Source organism: Aquarana catesbeiana, linkage group LG05 (genome assembly GCF_042186555.1).
Source record: "Aquarana catesbeiana isolate 2022-GZ linkage group LG05, ASM4218655v1, whole genome shotgun sequence".
NCBI classification, from domain to species: Eukaryota; Metazoa; Chordata; class Amphibia; order Anura; family Ranidae; genus Aquarana; species Aquarana catesbeiana.
Window position 1 is genome coordinate 626,709,136 of NC_133328.1, and position 19,942 is coordinate 626,729,077.

At 42.4% G+C, this 19,942-nt stretch overlaps 1 protein-coding gene across 1 annotated transcript in view; it reads right to left on the reverse strand.

The window, feature by feature from the left end:
• Positions 1-11,619: 11,619 nt before the first annotated feature.
• KCNK9 (potassium two pore domain channel subfamily K member 9) overlaps positions 11,620-19,942 on the reverse strand; it is a 239,650-nt gene continuing 231,327 nt past the window's right edge. Inside the window, exon 2 of the mRNA XM_073632291.1 lies at positions 11,620-14,044. Within this exon, the coding sequence (XP_073488392.1) occupies positions 13,203-14,044 (842 nt within the window). The 3' untranslated portion in view covers positions 11,620-13,202. The remainder of the gene's footprint in view (positions 14,045-19,942) is intronic.

The following is a 19,942-nucleotide window of genomic DNA, read 5'->3' on the forward strand; positions in this document are numbered from 1 at the left end:
TTCTTTCCTTCTCCCTCCCTTCCTTTCCCCTCCCAAACACCCCCCTTCCCCCCTTCCTACTCTTCTCTCCCCCCTTTCTCCCCTTCCCCCCCTTTTCCCTTCCTAACTTCTCTCCCTTTCCCTCCCTTTTTCCTTCTCGTTGCATGGCTTTGGTACATTTTGTATATGCATGTCATTTATAAGTGCATATATTACCATCCACTAATTTATTAGCATACTTATTGTTAGATTTACATCATCTTCATTCTGGTGTGGACTGCCTGGTCTTTGGTCGGGGTTCTCCCCTCTTTTGTCCCCCCCTTTTGCCGCTGGGTAGGCCGTGCCCGTCTCCATCCTCCTTGGGTACTGTGAGGCTAGCGCAGCCAAATCTTCTTGTTTTTCTCCCCCTCCCCCCTTTTCCATACAAAAACTCTTAAAGCGGGGGTCCACCCACACCGCCAAAAAAAAAAAAAATTAAAAGCCAGCAGCTACAAATACTACAGCTGCTGACTTTTAATACATGGCCACTCACCTGTCCCAGGGTCCAGCGATGTCGGCAGGGGACGCCGAGAACCCGCTCGGTTCTCGGCAGCTGCCGCCGCCATCCTAGGTGAGGGAGTCAGGAAGTGAAGCGTTGCGGCTTCACTTCCCGGTTCCTTACTGCGCATGCGCGAGTCGCGCTGCGCGTCCCAAGTGGTCCCCGCTTTCTCCTGGGAGCTGTGTGTTCCCAGGAGACAGCGCGGTGGGGACGGGAAGAGGCGTAGACTCCCATGGGAGTCTATGCCGGAAGTGGGTGCAAATACCTGTCTTAGACAGGTATCTGCACCCCCTCCCCCCTGAAAGGTGCCAAATGTGACACCGGAGGGGGGGTTCCGAAAAGCGGAAGTTCCATTTTTGTGTGGAACTCCGCTTTAATGTGACATACCAAGACACCTGCTTCTATATGGTCAGTAGACAATGTGCTTAATGTATATATTACTTGTCTGAAGACAATACTTTTGTCTAATTATATGTATGCATATATTCTTTACTTATTGTTTTTCTTTATGAATTGTAGATATCATATAATATTCATACCACTTTCTCCTGATGAAGAGCAATAAGGCATGACCTTTGAAACGCGTTGAGTATCACTCTGTCCATTTATACATAAGTGATGTAAATGAGTGTTTTTTTTTTATCTCATTATGATCAACATGTTATATCAATTGTAATTTTGTAAATTGTCGATACAGCAAAAGTTGTGTCTAATTTTAGATTTTGCATTATTAAATTTGTAACTTTTTATGTATCCATTTTTGCATACGCTTTTTTCTGGAGTCATTGCCCTTTAAAGTCCCGCTAGAGGGTCTTCTGTTGTTTTCAGTGTCTTATATTAGGGATGTGGGCAATGCCTCCTATACCTCACTAGAATTTAACTAACTTATCTCATTGGTTGCTGGGACACCGGTGGTCCCAGCAACCAAAGACTACTGAGCGACGGAGATCTGAAAGGTTAGACTGGTGGGCTGACCGCCCAGACAAGAGCGTCGCTCAGTCTGTGTGTGGACCGCGGTCCACCATTTAACCGATTCAACCCCACTAGAGGGTCTTCTGTTGTTTTCAGCAACCAATGATGGCGCGTGTGTGAGCTGCCCCCCTGTCTCGACACAGCTCCCGCCCCCTGTGGCTTGCTAACTCTGCCGCCTCCTGATCCCTGCCTGCCCACAAGGTATGATGTAAGTTTACTTTACAGAGATTTACAGGGGCACACTGATGGGCACACTTTATGTTAAAATGGTTGTAAACTCTGTTATACCACTTGTACCTACAGGTAAGCCTATAATAAGGCTTACCTTTAGGGACTGTAAATATCTCCTCAACTTGCACAGTTTAGAAGATATTCACTACATACGCTGCTGCCGATGTCATCGGCACATCCACACTGAAGAAATGGCCTGCTCGTGCGATACATACTAGCTCAATATGCCTTTGTCTTTCAGGGTTTTTTTTTTTTTGGAGGTTACAACCTCTTTCAGGCGCACACCGATGGGCACATTTTATGTTAAGGGACACTGTGATGGGCACATTCTATGTTGTCCCCATTAGAGTGTCACTTAACATAAAATGTGCACATCAGAGTGTCCTTTAACATAAAATGTGTCCATCAGAGAGTGCCCTTAACATAAAATGTACCCATCAGCATTCCCCTTAACATAAAATGTGCCCATCAGAGTGCCCCCTATTTTATGGGGCACTCTAATGGGCATAGTTTATGTTAAAGGGCACTCTGATTAGCACATTTCATGTTAAGGGGGCACACTGATGGGCACATATTATGATAAGGGGGAACTCTGATGGGAACACCTGAGGTAACGGGGCACTCTGATGAGCACACTTGATGTGATGGGGACACCTGATGTAAGGGGACACACTGATGGGGACACCTGATATAAGGGGGTACTCTGACAGTGGCAACTGATCTATCGGGGTAGTCAGATGGGGGCACCCCATGCAATTAATTACTCTGGTAGAAGCACCTGATGTAAGGGGAACACTAATGGGGACATTTACATTTTCAGAGTATTACCAGAGTGTGTGGAGGAAAAAGTAACAAAAGCGCCAGAGAGCATGGCTTGCGCGAGAATCACCTCCCAGGGAACACAGCCCCTTAATTGCCCCCTAGTGTCAACCCCTTCACTGTCCAAAAATGGAAAGTAGACATGTAAAATCTTTTGGAGTCATAGCACAGACTTGAGATTCTGACCTCGGCCAGAAGAAAATTTTAGTGTGGGCCTTTCTGCTAGGGATGGAGCTGCATTTGTCTGGTCAGGGGCTTGGAGGCTCAAGGAGCTCCTGGTGATAGTCCCGCTTGGGGATTCAGGGGTTTTGGAAAAACACTATGGGTTAGGGACCCCACTGAGTTTTACCGGCAAAAGTTCATTTCACCTTCGCTATTCTTGCACACGTCTCTTGGGCAGGCCTTCTAGCTAGCTCAGAGCCTTAAACCGTTGGGAAGACACGTCTTGTGCAAGCACATGGCCCTTTTTTTTATTACTCCCATATTTATCACAAGCACTTACACTGCACGTGCGTTTGGGGGTTTTTTCACTCACAGAGATGGAAGGTAAAGATTTTTCGGGGCCCTGCCCTGATGTCAGAGAGAGGATCTTTTTCCTTTGAGCCTTTTTGCTCCCCCCAACCAGGGGTATCTCTTCGAGAGAGCCTTCACCAAATAGTTTGAGAACCAACTTTGGCAGGTCCCTAAGGAGTGGGGTCCACCTGCCTTCAGCCTAGATAGAGTGCCTTGCCCAGGTCAGATTCTCATGGGGTTCAGGGATTGAGGTCCTTTCTTTCTGGAGTTTGGACCTTTACTGTACCCTTATGCACTTTTTTCTATAAACGTGATTTCACGGTTCACTTTTTTGTTCACAGTGTTTCAATTGGTACCTCACTGCAGAGCTTCGGGGGAAAAAAGGGTTTGGAACATGATCGATGGTGGAGGTGACCTTTTTCCTCAGTAGTTTCTTCCCGTCCTTTGTTCTCTTCTCACCCTTTTCTGGTTTTCTTCTTGATCTTGCCACAACAGCAAAAAGAGCCTTCATTTCCTGTAAAAGACCCGGATTGATTTACTAAAAGCAAATACTTCACTCTGCAGGGGAAGTTGCACTTTACAAGAGAGTTTTACCCAGAGCTCGGTGAATGAGGTGAATTTTCTTTTTGCAAAGAATACCCAACCGAGTTCCCGTGAAAGTTCCCTTGTAAAGTTCAACTTCCTTTGCAAAGTTAACAGCCCTTTCCCAAGATGATAGAGGAGTTTAGCAAAGATATATCACCAATGGTTATATTTATTTGCTACTTCCCTCAAATTCCTTCTAGTGTTCTTTAGAATTGGTATAATGCATCTCTTGTTACACAGATGTATGTATTTCCTATGCTCCTCAGCTTCATCTAGTGGCCATAATGCAGTATTTTAAATACACGTTGTATTAGAACATCTCCTCCAGAAGAGAGAAAATATTTGTATACCCTATATGTTGCTGATAATGTCACACATCCCAGGAATCTTCATGTGTATTTTTTTTGTCTTTCATCTGGAGGAGTGGAAGAGCAGATGGATTCCAGAAAGTAAATGCTACTGGAACCATTTTCCCTTATGCAAGATGGCCATGGCCAGATATGCTATAGGGGTGTCTTTCAAAGTGATTCCTCCACAAAATAAAGCATGGAGACATAGATGGGGGAGTTTGCTTTGAATTTTAAAAATTAATTAAATAGTGTGTTCAATTTGTGGTGCTCAGATACAGTTAAGTTCAACTTTAATGATGTATACACATAAGATACAAGTTAACATAGTTTTTAAAGGCCAACTCCATCCAACTTTGGTATTGCAGTTATAAGTAGGCACCATTGGGCTGAACCACTCGCCTCCTTTCTGAGAACCTTCAGATGCTGATAAGATTTATCCCGAGTAACCTGCAAATTGCTTCCTTTTTCAAGACCATGATGAGGCTGTGACTCATTTGCAGCTGAATTCCCCAAAATACATGTTTATTATACATTATATGTTTTTTATACATTATAATATGTGTATTGGGCTGGAGGAGGGAGATGGAGATTTGAGACATAATTTTTTGGATTTAAATGGTTGAGCTATTGGAAGATACTACAAGTTTTGTTTACAATATTCAATCGCTGGAGTCACCAAAAAATAAAGGAGGCCCATATGTGATTTGGAGTGAAGGTGACCTTTAACCTGTAGTAACAGTTTACCGATAATAAGAAAAAAGCCCAATATCTGTCTTTACTTTCCTTTATGGGGGGGGGGGGGGGGGGGGGCAGAGAGTGAGGACAGAATCACGGTCAAGTTTTTCCTTCTTTCTGTATTATTATTAAGGTGTTTTACTGGAAAATTTGCAGAAAAAGAATTTAGTTGAGTAGAAGTTATTTTATTTAGAAAAAATGCACAACACAATGTTCATTTAGCTCTATTAGGAAGCAAAGAGAACCTGTAATATGTTGCCTAAACTAAAACAGATGTCTCAATCTGGCCATACAGTAGAATTTTTTTTAATGTTCTTATGAAAAATCACTAATGAAGGCATTTGACAAAAGCAAATTGTGTATAAACATCCTGAAAAATGTTGTTTGCTTGCCATGCCAATGTTTCAAATTCTGCATTTAATTTTAGGATGCCCATGCGTATTACAGTATGATTTTTCCTAAACAAAAACCACATTCACAGTCAGAGTGTTGCATATTCAAGAAAAATCCCCATCCTTCTCACTATGGTAGAAGATGATTGTCAATTTGACCCTATTAAATCAACATTCCAAAAACACATTTTTCAAACTAAATTCTACCATTGCATGGCCCTGCTAAGTTACAGTTATGGTTACACCAATGTTTGTGAACACCTGACCATCACACCTATATAAGCTTGTTGTACATCACATTCCAAATCCATGAGCATTAGTATGAATTTGGCCCCTCTTTGGTGCTATAACATCCTCCACTCTTCTGGGAAGACTTTCCACAAGATTTTGAAGTGTGTCTGTGGGAATGTGTGCCCATTCAGACAAAAGAGTCTGAGATACTGATGCTGGACAAGAAGACCTGCTCAGTAAGGTCAGGGCTCTGTGCAGGCCAGTGCAAGGATTTTTGTCCACATAGGCACATTTTGCTGCCCTTCCTGACACCCACCTGTAATGCGATAGGGCGCAGTGTGAAGGACATCACACAGCATTAAAAATTTGAGCTGTGCTGAACTGCCGCTAAACGGCAGTGTGTGATGAGGGGGAGGGGTTTTGCATTTGCCAGAGAACCCATGTGAATAAGCCCTTCATTTTTTTTAATTATGTACAATTTTTAATTATTTTTTCTAATTTTCTAATTTTTGTTTTTTTTTGTTTTCTCGAAACAGTTGGGAGGGACTTTGGTGAAATATGACCCATGATGTCTCACTTTGGAAACAGAAAAAGGGACTGGAGAAATGGATTCTGCCATCCCTTTTCTGTAGCCTCAGTTGCACTGGACAGTAAATGAACAGAAAGCTCTGTACAGAGACTCTTTTTCATTCACAAACTGAAGCATAGTAAAGCATAGTAAACACATCAGTACCCAGAGAGGAGGGAAGCCCCTGAAACACTGTGGGGTGGGGTGGGGGGGGGCACACAGGGGGACTTGGGAGGCTAAAGGTTAGAGGATGGTGCACAGAGAGGGTAATCAATGCAGCAGAGGGGGGGGGGGGGGGGGGGCAATTATAGGAGCTGATCCCCTGTGTGTCTCTCTCTTTGAAGCAACTGAAATCCAGTGGGGCGGAGAGGAGGAGAAACCAGCTTTCACACCCTCTCCTGCTCACATCTGATTCCTCTGCTGACCGAGCCCCCTTGATAGTCCAGGCCCAGTGCTACCTCCTTATCAACGGCCCTGTCCGAATTTCCAGCAAGTGGCTAGGGATTCAGGGTTTACCACTCCCCCCTGGTATTCTAAGGAGGCTGCCTAAGCAGCCTAATGCTGGAGCTGACCCTGGTGCAGGCCATGCTAGTTCATCCACACCAAACTCATTAAACCATGTCTTTATTGAGCTGGCTATGTATACAGGGGCACAGTCATGCTGGAACAGAAAAGGGACTTTACTAAACAGTTGAACTTGTGTCAAGGTTAGAAGTGAACAGTTGCCTAAAACGTTTTTTTTTGTAAAGTAACCTTCATTGGAGACACCTGAACTCAATCATTTGGAAAGATATCCCCATGCTTTTGGCCATATCGTGTAAGTGTGATTGGCAAGTGTCCACAAACTTGGCCATATGGGGTACATTTACAAACGGATGCTGAAGATGCACTTTGCACCAAGGCATCTCTGTACTGTGCAGTCCTACTGAATCAAGGAGAACACCAACAGCAGGACATATACTGCAGCAATAAAGGGAATGTATAGTGACTATAGTCCAAAATTTCAGAAGGGGGGGTTTCTATTGTGCATGTAATATAATAAGCAGGAAAAATTGCAGCCGCTCAGTCAATTCCAGATTTCAGCTGTTTCCTAAAAGTCTGCACTTTATTTGTGAATGCACGGAAAAAGGAATAGGGAAGCCTCAAAGTGACTCAATTTATTAAATGCTATAATATGGGTCTCTTTGTCAGTGGTGATTAGATTAGAGCAGGGCTGTGTGATACAGAGGCACCTTGAAGCACCGTGTAGATTCCACATACCTATGCAACCAAAGCACTTCATTTCCAAAATTAGAAACAAATTAGGTCCTCTTGGCTTCCTGGTAGAGCTGAGAGCCTGGGAATGTTACATTGCATTGTGCACTAAGTGAATTACCCTTCTTACAATAAGCAAAACAGTGGCACACTGTAATACTCAGGAGACCTGTAGGAAGTCAAAGCTTTCTTGGTGCTGAAAGCAAATTAATAAAAACTTTAAATCTGCTGATAAAGATAGCAACATCGTTTTGATTTAGCAGAAGTCTTCATCTCTTTATTACATTAAATATGTCTTCTTAAAAGCCATGGTATCCATACGAAGTCTATAAATTCAAAACACATTTCATACAAAATGGTACAACCAGGAAAGGTCTCATTATCTCTTCACCTTCCCTGGTTGCCCCCTTTTGTGATTATGATGTCTATGTGACTTTATGGTCAGCAGACCAACTCTTGGCTCAAGTATAATGTCCCAACCTACTATGCAGTTTTCTCATATAGACAGCCCACCATCAGGTAATACATGTAGCATCTCCTACTCCTACTTGGTGTAGCCAAGATTTTATGTGCAAATCTATTATAAATGGGTGGATGGAGACCAAAGGACTTGACTAAGACAACAAGAGCACAGCTAGGCGAGCCAAGATCAGAACCAAATAAAAAAACAGAGGTTGGACAGTAGTGGGTCAGGGTCTAACCAAAAGAGCTTAAGATTAGGCAACTTATCGAGATGAGAATGGTAATCAAGAAAGGGGCAAAAAGTAATCTAGGTGGTGAAGGTTTAATGGTCAGAGCTATGCTCGGATAACTAAAAGGAAGTGCACCGGGGGGGGGGATCTTGATTTTTTTTGCAAAGGTGCAAATGATCCTGTTTGTGCTAGAACACCTCCCTGGAGACCACTAGACCACTTCTTGTTGAGATATCCTTTAACCTGTAGAGCAAGCACGATGGGAGAGGGATAGAGGCAGCATTTATGACATGTGAGAGGATATTTTACAATCGGTGCAATAGGTTTCTCTCTCATTCTCACAGACTGACTTTGGTAAATATTTTATAAAGGGTGTATATAACTCCTACATATTTAAATACAATTGGAGTAAGAGATAACCCGTACTGTAATAGGTGTTTCTTCATTCTTCAGGATCCCCTATCCACCTTATGTTGCAATGTCCCAAGTTGAAGAGATATTGGGCTGAGGTGGTACATACCTTAAACAGCTTACTAATATCTGAGTGGAACCTCTTACGTGTCTGTTAGGCCATATTGATTCCTCATCTATGGATCATCACTTGGTGTTTACAATTTGTAGAGCTTTATTTATAGCTTGTTAGGCAAATGGACTTCGCCTCACCCACCAATTCTTTCTGAGAGGATAACGGATCTAGATAGATATATTTCCTTTGAAAGACATACTTATTTTCTGAGTAATTCTATGCATACATTTAATGCTATATAATCCCAAAGCATGAAACAGGTTTTCTTTTTTTGTTGGGGTGGGGGTATTCACAATGCTCTTCTTTATTTTACTCTGGTTTAAGTACTATGTATTATTGATACTTTTTGGCTCAATGGTGTAAATATGTAAAATTTTCTTTGAATAAAATCTGATTTAAAAAAAAAAGAACACCTCCCTAATAGCATAAAAGGGGCAGGGTTGTGGTAACTGAGGAGGTAAGCAAGAGGATGTGCTGTGATTTTATAGAGCCTTTTTTAGGCTTCATGTACACATAGCCTAATATGACCGCCGGCCACAGTAAAACACAAAATGTGGCAAAATCACGCTACAGTTTTACCTTGATTTTGCTACATTTTGTAAAAGTATTCCTATCCTAGGTTGAACCTTCCCTAACTGCAGCAGCTCATAAATGATCCTAAAAGCCTATGTACATGGACACATAGGCTTTTATGGAGTTGAGTTTAGGAGCTTTGGAAAAAAAACACCAAAAGCTCCTAAGCTCAAGTTTAGGAGCTGTAGAGTACTTGAAACCTTAATCTTTTTACCTCAAAGGAACCCCTAAAATGATTTTCAGGTCTCGGGGAACCCTTTCTAAATTCAATTTGTGAGGAGTCAATGGGAAAATTGTTCCTTACATTGGTGGTCAGTGGGAAGAACGCCCTTTACATTGGTGGTGGGAATGCTACCCTTCTAGACAACTAAAAAGATAATTGGTGTCAGGGGAGTTGCTAGGTCTACAAAAGATCTGGGGCTAGAGCCCATCGCAGCGTAGTAAAGAAAGTCATATGCTTGGGCGGGCATACACATGTATATACAGTAATATATGTGTGTGTGTATATATATCCCCAGAGAGCCTCCCCCTTGCATTAGGGTCCCCAGAGAGCCCCCCATTTACATCAGGGTCCCCAGAGAGCCTCCCCTCCCCTTGGGGACCCCTGCAGAGACTCGGGGCTATGGGCCCCAGATTCGGGGCTATAGCCCCAAAAGCCACCCCTAGCGACGCCACTGATTGGTGTCATGTTGCTGGCTTTGCCAAGGGGTGTTGGCCCTGGAACTGTGCAGGCAGTTTTAGACTGGACGAACCCTGGTTGAGAATGATTGTGTTTAGTCCAGGGTTCCACAGAACTAGGGTTGCACCGATACCGACACTAGTATCACTGATCCTATCCTAGGTTGAACCTCCCCTAACTGCAGCAGCTCATGAACGATCCTAAAAGCCTATGTGTACATGGACACATAGGCTTTTATGGAGTTGAGTTTAGGGGCTTTGGAAAAAAAAAACACCAAAATCTCCTAAGCTCAAGTTTATGAGCTGTAGTGTACATGAAATCTTAATCTTTTTACACCAAAGGAACCCCTAAAATATTTTTCAGGTCTCGGGAAACCCTTTCTAAATTCAATTCATGAGGAGTCAATGGGAAAATTGTCCCTTACATTGTTGGTCAGTGGGAAGAAGGCCCTTTACATTGGTGGTGGGAATGCTACCCTTCCAGATAACTAAAAAGATAATTGGTGTCATGTTGCTGGCTTTGCTAAGTGGTGTTGGCCCTGGAACTGTGCAGGCAGTTTTAGATTGGAGGAACCCTGGTTGAGAATGATTGTGTTTAGTCCAGGGTTCCACGGAACTAGGGTTGCACAGATACCAACACTAGTATCACTAACCCTGTCCATTCATAACTGTGTTTACGATGCTTCAGTTTATGAAGGAACAGGAGCCTCTGTCTCCTGTCCATTCATCTTCAGTGCAGCTGAGGCTGCTGAGAAAGGGACTGGTGAATCTGTGTTCTCAGTCCCTTTCCCTACCTCAAAGGGGAGATGTCAGGAGTCTGTTTAGACCCCTGGTATCTCACCAAAGCCCCCCCCCCCAACAGGGTTAATAAAAAAAAGAAAAAAAAAAGGAAAAGTTGTAATAAAAAATATATAAAAGTAAAATTGTAAAAATAATAAAGAAAAAACAAACACTGACACCGTCTACTTCCTCCCCCCCCCCACACAAAAAAACATTGTAAAAAAAAAATATAACAAAAAAATATATAAATTGTAAAAAAAAATACAAAAAAAGAAATGGTAAAAAATAAAATTGTAAAAAAAAAATTAAGGAAAAATAAATAATTACTGACACAGTCCACGCCTCACCAGTGCACTGCCACCTATCAGTGCCCATCAATGCTGCATATTAGTGCCACTATCACATGACATTAAAAAAAAAGTATTGGTAATTGGTATCGGCGAGTACTTGAAAAAAAGTATCTGTACTTGTACTTGGTCTTAAAAGAGTGGTATCAGTGCAACCCTACATGGAACCATAGGGTTCCTCCAGAGACTGCTAGGGATTCTTTGAGCAATGAGCAATTTTTGCCTCTCAGATAAGTTCCCACTGGCACCATTGATCTTTTTAGCTATCTGTAAGAGGCTAATTCTTTCCAATGACCACAAGTGTAAGGAACATTCTTCCCACTGACCATCACACTAATGTATCACGAGTTGTAGACATTGTCATTTTTCCTGAGATTGGAAAGTTATTTGAAAGGTTCCTCTGTGTTGAAAAGGTTAAGTAGGGCTGGTTTAGACTACGGTTGGCTTTTTAAGAGGTCAATGGCCATCACATTGTGCAGCACCTATGCCAGTTTTAAACTTATTGAGCATCTGTTGTGTTTTTCATCTTTGGGAAGCAAAATGTTTCCAGGGATCACCCCCTGAAATTTTATACTTTGTATGGGCTTGTGTACACTGGCAAAGCTGTCAAATGCATGTTATGCAAAACACATAGGACATGCCGTGAAAATACAACCAATGTCAACTGCAGCCTCAGAAATTTCAGCCGTACTGTGCCATTTAGGTCAATGGGAACCTGATAATTTGCCTTGAATGCACATTTTAATTGCATATCAAATGCAGACTTAAAAAACGCCCATGTACACAAGCCCTAACTATCCCAAATATCATGGACAACCATACCACTGTTCAAATTAAAAGCAGACAATTCTGAAAAGATAGAGACATGAACTGTTTATTGCAACCCATCCATAGTATTCTTATGAGGTACAAAGCTCTGCAACTGAGTGCATGAATTCCTATGGGTTGTGCGGACATTACATACAGGCAGCTGACATGTCTGCAATAAAGACTTTTAGATCCAGCTTTTCAAAAGCAAACTGACTGCATCTATTATAGACACACACGGCTCATCCCCAGCGGAATCTGTTTTTTTTTTTTTGCAAGCCCGGATAGCGCTGCAGTTCCATGTCCCTTTAAATCCAGCAAATGTGGCTTATAATAGTAGAGAACCCTGCACCTACTTTGCCAATGTGGCATCTAAAGGAAATTCAACCTTTGCCAGTTTTTGAGAAGGTCAAACTAGAGGATACTGTCCTTTTTTAACCTCTTTCTCACACCAACAAAGGTATATTATCGATATTTACAAATTAAAATCAATAGGAGACAATCTTATATATATATATATTTTTTTTTATACATACAACAAGGAATGCCCTGTTTTTTTTTTATTTATTGAATTAAAAAAAAAAGTACATCCACCCAAATATACCCACCTTTAATCAAGCATTCCCCTAAAAATATAATTCTATTCATGCAGGTACTTGCTGCACCAAAAATATTATTATTGTTTATATATATGTTTTTTTTTTTAAATAAAATTATGAAAAAAAAAAATAAAAAAAAAATTAATTTAACGTAAAAGCAGTGCCTCAGTCCCACCAAATAAATGTCCAAGCAAAAACATAATTATTTGGAACTGAAAGGCAAACAGAAATTAATCATTCTGATGAATAAAAAAAACGTTTTTTTTTATTTCATTATATGCATTTTTTGTCTTTTATAATGCATACCAGTTTCACAAAGTGCATGCTTTTTTTTTATTATTTTGAACTGGCAAGCAAGAAGTATCCATTGCCTCCATTTTTTTTAAACTATATTTTTCTTAAACAATCTATTTAGCATTTTAAAATTCATCAGGCGATACCCCGGCATACAGAGTTGTCTAAAGCACATGCTTAAGTCTGGCATTAAAAAATAAGTATAACAAAAAATACTTTTTTTTTCAGAATATTGTCTTCTAGAATTAACCTCTAAATTAAGCAATAATTTTTCCTTCAAGTAGATAATACCTGATATTTAATTTTTTTTTTTTCTTTAGAATGCATTATTTCTGGGATTGCACAGACATGTAAGTGTATACCCGTCACCTGCTTCTTTTTTTTTATTTATTTTTTATATTTTGTAAAACAAAAAGTTTGTTAGGTCAGAAATATGAGTGGCACGCAAATGCCCCCCACCCCCTGTTTGTGTGCAACTTTGGAATTGTAACTTATATTTATTACGAAAACTTCTGAAATCCACTCAGGGGGGTTTAGCGTAAGGCATAATTTGCTGGAGTAGACGTTTCCCATGCTTCATGCTCAATTTGTTTGAGTCTCAGAAAAGGCAGACTAGTTGTTTTTGTTTTCCCTTTGCTTTCTTTTGCCCATCTCTGCGGCTGTTGCAAAAAGCAAAAACAAAACAGCAGAGAGAGAGAGAAAGAGGACGGTGATCAGTGGCAAAAGAACGGAGGTGACCTCAAATTGACTTTCGCCTTTTCATTAGCCTGTGGCTTTCTGTAAAGCTGTGCAAACCGGGAGAAATAGAGCTAACGGGTGATGGAAAGAGACTGTTTTTTAATGTGCTTGGTGAAATTTCTTCAATTTTATACGATATAGAATGAAAGTACTGAGGATTCAGCTTGGAGCTGAAGGAGTTTTGGTGAGATACCATCCGACTGGTGTACTCATGGGACCTGTAGCACATGCAAGAGCAAACTGACTGAAGGTCTGTTACTTCAGCTTTATATCGCGGCCGGCCGTGTTGCGAGTCCTCTTGGATGTGGATAATCATGCTGTTGCGATTTCCAGCTAAAGATGCCCGTTCCTCGGCATCCCTCCTCTCGTCTTCACTGTTCATGGTTAAAAACCTGAGAACAACTAAGTTTAGAAATGCCCCAATGACGGTCAACCCCACCAAAATGTACATAAAGCTAAAAGCCACATAGAGCGGCTTCTTTTGGAGGGCCCTGTTCTTCTGCAAGGCCACGTAGTCCCCAAAACCTATTGTCGTTAAAGTTATAAAGCAGTAATAGTAGGCCTGGAAGAAGCTCCATTCTTCATAATGGGAGAAGGCAGCAGCTCCGATACATAGGGTACCCATGCATGAGAAGAACCCAACAGTCACCATGTTCTCCATGGACACGTCCGTGCTCCGCATCCCACAGCACTTCTTAATCCGTTTCAGGAGGTACTTTACGAAGGTGTTCATTCGCTCACCAAGACTCTGAAACATCACCAGGGTGAGGGGGATTCCTAGCACGGCGTAGAACATGCAAAAGGCTTTTCCTGCATCAGTGCCAGGTGCAGCATGCCCATAACCTAGGAAAAGAGAAAAAGAAGTGCATTACACAATTGAAGGGCAGAAGGGCACAGAAAAAGTATCACGAGACCCCAAAATCATAATACAATATAGCAACACACCCCAAATTATATATATATATATATATATATATATATATATATATATTGTAAATGGCAAGTGTCCATAGGCGTAAGGGAAGAGGTTTATTAAGGAAGTTTTTTTGACCTTTTAACCCAGTGGTCTCCAAACTGTGGCTCTTGGCTTTTATGCAGCCCTTCGGGCACTATTTTATTCACTGAAACCGACAAAGGGCCACAATTCCTCCCAATGATACCAACAATGGGGCACAATTCCTTCTTTCAAATTACACCAACAGTGGGGCACAGTTCATCCCAGTGACACCAACAATGGGTCCCAATGGGGGACCATTCCTCCCAAAGACACCAATGATGGGGCACAATGTCCTCAAATGGCACCAACGATGGGGTACAATTCCTCTCAAAGACACAAACTATGAGGCACAATTTCTACCGATGATACCAACAATGGGGCACAGTTCCTCTCAATAGCACCAACAATGGGGCCCAATGACATCAATGATAGGGCAAAATTCCTACCAAAGACACCAGTGTTGGGGCACAATTCCTCCCAATGACAAAAACGAAGGGACACAATTCCTCTCATTAACATCAAAGATGGACCATTGTTTACTCCAAATTGCTGCAACATTTTCTACTCCTGATGGCCACAGTCCAGCCCCCCTAAAGTCTGAAGGACAGTAAACTGGCTATTTGTTTAAAAGCTAGGAGACCCCAGTTCTAGGCCATGAATTATGTCTTCACTCCAAACCTACATTAAAATTCTTGTTTTTTACCCTGTGACTGGCCAATGGAAGTGAATTTGGGTGCCAGACGACCATGCTTAAAAAAACACTGGAGATCATGAGATTAAAAATTGAGATTATCCAATACATTTGACAGTATCAGAGATTGGTCTACTTACAGGGTGCCTCTAAATGGCACAAATGACGCAAAGCAGACTGAAATTAACATTTAGTGGTTACATAATATGCTAGCACCTGGATATAATTTTCCATTATTTTCTTCATTCACAAGGCACCAACCAGTGCATTCATTATAGTGACAGTAGCCAGCAGGGGACATTATGACATGGAACAAATATACATTAAAAGAGAAGAAGGGTTTTGCAAAAAAAATAATTATACTCACCTATACTCATGGATGCAGCACCTGTCCCCTGCCACATGCCACATCTACAACAAGAACTGAGTGATCAAAGACCACTGATTGCTTGGTTCTCGCTCTCCAGTGAGCAGAGAGTGGTGACTGTTAGTCACCAGCTCTCTGATCTGCCCCTCCAGCGCTCACTGGAGCTCTGGGCTGTGTAGGGGGCAGGAGTGGAATGCTCAGTCTCCCAGCAGCCTGCTGGGAGGCTGAGCCAGCTGCCAATCAGGCGACTATAAAGTTGGGATTGATCCAGAGCTGGCACCAGCTGAGTGACATCAGCTGAAGTGGGCTTTAGCCTGCTAGTGGCGGAAAATGGGTTACATGGGGTGTAGAACAAAGTACACTGGAGGATAAGGACCAAATAAATGGCCAAAGAAAGCTTTGGCAATGCTTCTCCTATACTGCCCAACTCCAGTTTTGGGCAAAAAAATACATTTTCAGTCCCCGGCAGTTGGAAAAATGCAGCTCCAGCTGCCATACTCATACAATCTCTGTGGATGTAAACTGGCACCGCGCCGTTTCTGGATTGAATGAGTCTCATTGTCATTCAACCACTCCCTTTAAACCCAGGGCATCATGGAGAAAGCTGCAAAGAGCAGCCACAAATCATTACACCACAAGAGAAGAAAGAAGATGGAGAGGAGCCGTGACAGCACTGGATTGAAAATACCTGTAAACACTTGTGTATTTATCTGTTTTTTGGGGGGTTTTTTCGGGTGCAATAGTACTCCTTATAGGTGGGAAGCAAACAGGAGGGCTGGAGCTTGTAGTTGGGCTTTACAAACACACCAGCCTCCTGACCTCCAACATATCCCTAACATTTATTTATTTTTACTCATTTCCCTTTCTACATTTGTTCTATGCAATTCCTTTATTCAGAATATCAACATACTGTACCTGTAGAAGGAACATAGTGTTTTTGTTTTGTTTTTAACTTGTATTTTTTTAATAGGACTGAATAATGTCCCCTACCACCCATTTACACACTAGCCTTGTGTATGGTTAAAGTTAGTACCTGGAGCCTACTCAGAACTTACTCTACAGCATACTCTTCTTGCCCCCGTGTGATAGCTCTGGATTACCTAATAGTCACCAACCAGCAGCACTGCCATGTTGGAGTAAAGGCAAAAATCCCATGACCCCCCAATACCCAGATATTCCGGTAATTTTTCTTTGCTTCTGATGGCTGAAATGAAGGGAAGGTGAGAATGTGTTGCTGGTGGGGGGGGGGGGGGGGGGGTCACAGTTAAAGTGAACTGTTTCCTTGCACTACATGGTCAATGGACAGGTCCACTTTAAAAAATGGACAATACTGGAGAAAAGAGGGCCTGGATGGATATGAGGTCCTAAAGGTAACAGCCCGCCATGCAAAAGCAAAATTGCAGAAACAGTTAAGAGCTGAGTTTTCCATCCATTACTCTTTTACAATGCCTGAAATATATTTCGGCTAATCTCTCTTTCTATTTCCTCTCTGATCTCTCTATTACAGTGGAAAGCTTTACATGTACCCCCGGTCCGCTGCCTAATTCATCATTCTATTTTTACCTGTCATGCCATAGACCTATTCTTCAAACTCACACAGCTCTTTTTTTCTGACATCCCCTGATATCACTGTGCCTGGCTAATTACAGCCTCTGAATATCCCAAAAATAAAAATTAGCTGCATAATGCTTCCAGGCAGGTGGCATGGCCTCCTCCACCCCGGCACACCTGATCTACTGCCGTGATTGAGACGTTTCACCTTCCTGATGGAATGCATTAACTGGAAGTACGACGCATTCAGCTGTGATATCCAGTGGCGCTTTATAGATTTCAACGTCGTGCTGCTCCTTGCTTTGTTCCTGTGCTGAACTCAAAAATTTGTACAGTTGGTAGTCTGCTCATTGTCAGTGGTAAAGTAGTTCTATTGCGGCTGTACAGCTAACAGATATTCTTTTTTTTTTTTCAGATCAAGCTTTTCCAATTTTTACCTACTTAAAGTGACTGCCAGGTTTTAAAAACCCAAATCAAATGCCTCCCCTGCAAATAAAAGGGTTAACACTGACTAATCATGAGCATCTAACACTTTCAGGAGTGTCAGATGGCTGTGTCCCTCAAAGCACGCTTGGGAGTTTCCGCCTCCAGTCCTGATCTAGCGCTCTCCTAGGTAGGTTGCTAGGTAAATTTAGGTTGGCTCATTGGAGCTGCTATTAAAGGAGGAGAGGGCACTCTGGGACCCCTGTGCGTACATGAATGTGTACCCTGGGCCTTGGTATTGAGCAATTAAATTCAAACTTTTGGTGTATTATGTATGTTGTTGTACTATGATTATTATGATATGATTACTAAAAAAGTTTGTCATTCTATTTAGATGGCATTTATAGAAAGTCTGTATTAATAGCTCCTGATGAAGAGGACTTTGTCCAAGAAACACGTTAAGCTGTAAAGACTACTATGCGCAATCACTACAGTATTGAAATCGAATGGTTTTATATACAATTGTATTTTATTGCAATTCTTTGTTGTTACAGTATATGGATTGAACTTGTCAAATTTTACCAATAATTTGAATAAATGTTAATTTTACCAACATATGCTGTACCTTAAAAGTCCCATGTCCTTACTATTTCAATAGTCTCGATGGAGCAGCCATTGATTTATCTTGGCTGTTCTAGATCTCGCACTCTGCAGGTTTGATTTTCTCCTTGCTTTCTAGAGGCTTCCAGAACATAGCTTGAATATTTATTGTGCGGCAGCCAATCCCTTGGGAGGTGTGCCAAATAGGTGGCTGGGGGGAACCTAAATAGTTGGTGGTCTGGAGCTGCCCTGTTCTTGTACTGCCAGAGAAGTTCCCAGCCTCAGGGGATGCTGCCCTTTAGAGGCAGTTCTGCTGGTGTTTATTGGGGTCTCAGCTATAGCAGAGCTGGGTCGGGGGGGGGCTATTCCTAACTACCTTTGGAGCTAAGACGTTTCACCTAAGGATCTGGTCTGGAGAACTCACTGAAGAGTGCCTGGTGTCGGCGGCCCCAGAGTCTGAGCGCCGTGTGGAGCTGTTATGCATTAAAGCACCCATATACCTGTTTCCAATTGTGAGCATTGACCCGAGCTCAGGATCCTAGTGACTGTTTGCTGTTCTTCTTTTGAGGTGCCAGCAGTAGCTCCTTCTGAGTTGGTCCTTTTAGGGTCTCAGTTCTGGCCCTCCCCTTTGTTTTTGGCTTAAAGACTGTTCAAAGAGGTTTCACCTAGTGAAGCGTGTCCTGCTACAAAATCAACATTTCTGGAGTATCCCATACCACCCCATCCTGGGTTCCATGAGTAAAAAAATCTTAAAAAGACATCCTCCAGACTGTATTGGAGTTAGAGTAAATGGACTGTTGCCTGTGTGATTGGTGGCCTCTGCACTGTTTGGAGAAGAACCCATAAAAATCAGCGGCCCCTACAGGGGTAGCACTAAACCTACATCACAACAGGACAAAACATTGACACAAGAGCTTGAGGAAGGAACCACATAGTGCAGAAGGGGCCCAGTCACCTGACACTCCAGGAAGTCTCGGATGCTAAAGGTGTTTCAGGAGGTGTAACTCATGGGGGGTAGCAGTGAGGCAGCATGAGGGGTCATTAGTATTTCTTTTATTTGTAGGCAGTAATATGGGTTTGTGTTTTAAAACCTGACCAAGTCACCTTAAAGTACATCTAAAACCAAAGCAGATTTTTTTCATTTTGGATAGAGTTGGGAATGACTAAAGGCCACTGTCAGTTTTGTTTCTTTTTCTTCGACCATCTGTGTCACATTAGGACAGCGGTCCTCAACCTCCCTGGCACCAGGGACCAGTCTCAAGGAAGACAACCCCTCCAGGGACCGGGGAGGAGGGGGGGGGGGTGCCGCCTGTCACCTCTGTTTTTGTGTGTAGCCTTTCATCTCTGTCACCTCTGGGGGGAGGGGGGGGTGCAGCAGTGGTATATGGGGCTCACCATTACTCTATGAACCCAGCCCAGCTCTCCCCTCTGCCCTTCTCCCCCTTCCTCTCCATATCTCATTGCCTGAGTCACGTGACCACAGAGGGGGAAGTGAGTAGTTGTGCTGGAAGAAGAGGTGGGAGTGCAGGTTTGCGCTGGCTCGCTCTGACGCCACCCATCCCCCGTCCCGCAGGGCCAGCCCCCAACAGGCAATGGACCAGCACCGGTCCGCAGCCCAGGGGTTAGGGACCCCTGCAATTAGGGTGATTTTCCTTCACCTCACACCATATAAAAATGTGTTTATTCAACCTGCAGCTCAAAATCAGCAGGAGATACAGAAACTGTCTTTTCAAACATAAATACACCGTGATAAGTTGATTGTATATATTTTGGTTTGCATTTAACTGAATAACTGAAATTAACATTTTTTTTTCCTTTAAACTTAAAGTGAACCCTTGGTCAGGCTATGAGCATTTAATATGTATTCATAACAAGCAGTAAATAAGCTTTAAAACAATCCCCCACTGACCTCTGTAGATAAAGGTACTGTGGAGCAATTCATCCTCAAAGATCACAATGGAACCAGTGAAGTCATCCAACTCCTTCTTTCAGCAACACGGCTACCCCTGAACTATTGTGTTCTCCCTGGGGGGGGGGGGGGGGGCATGGTGAGCCATCCCTGCCAGGAAAACACAATTATTTTTGCTTGCGGCTATAGATGCTGGCAATATT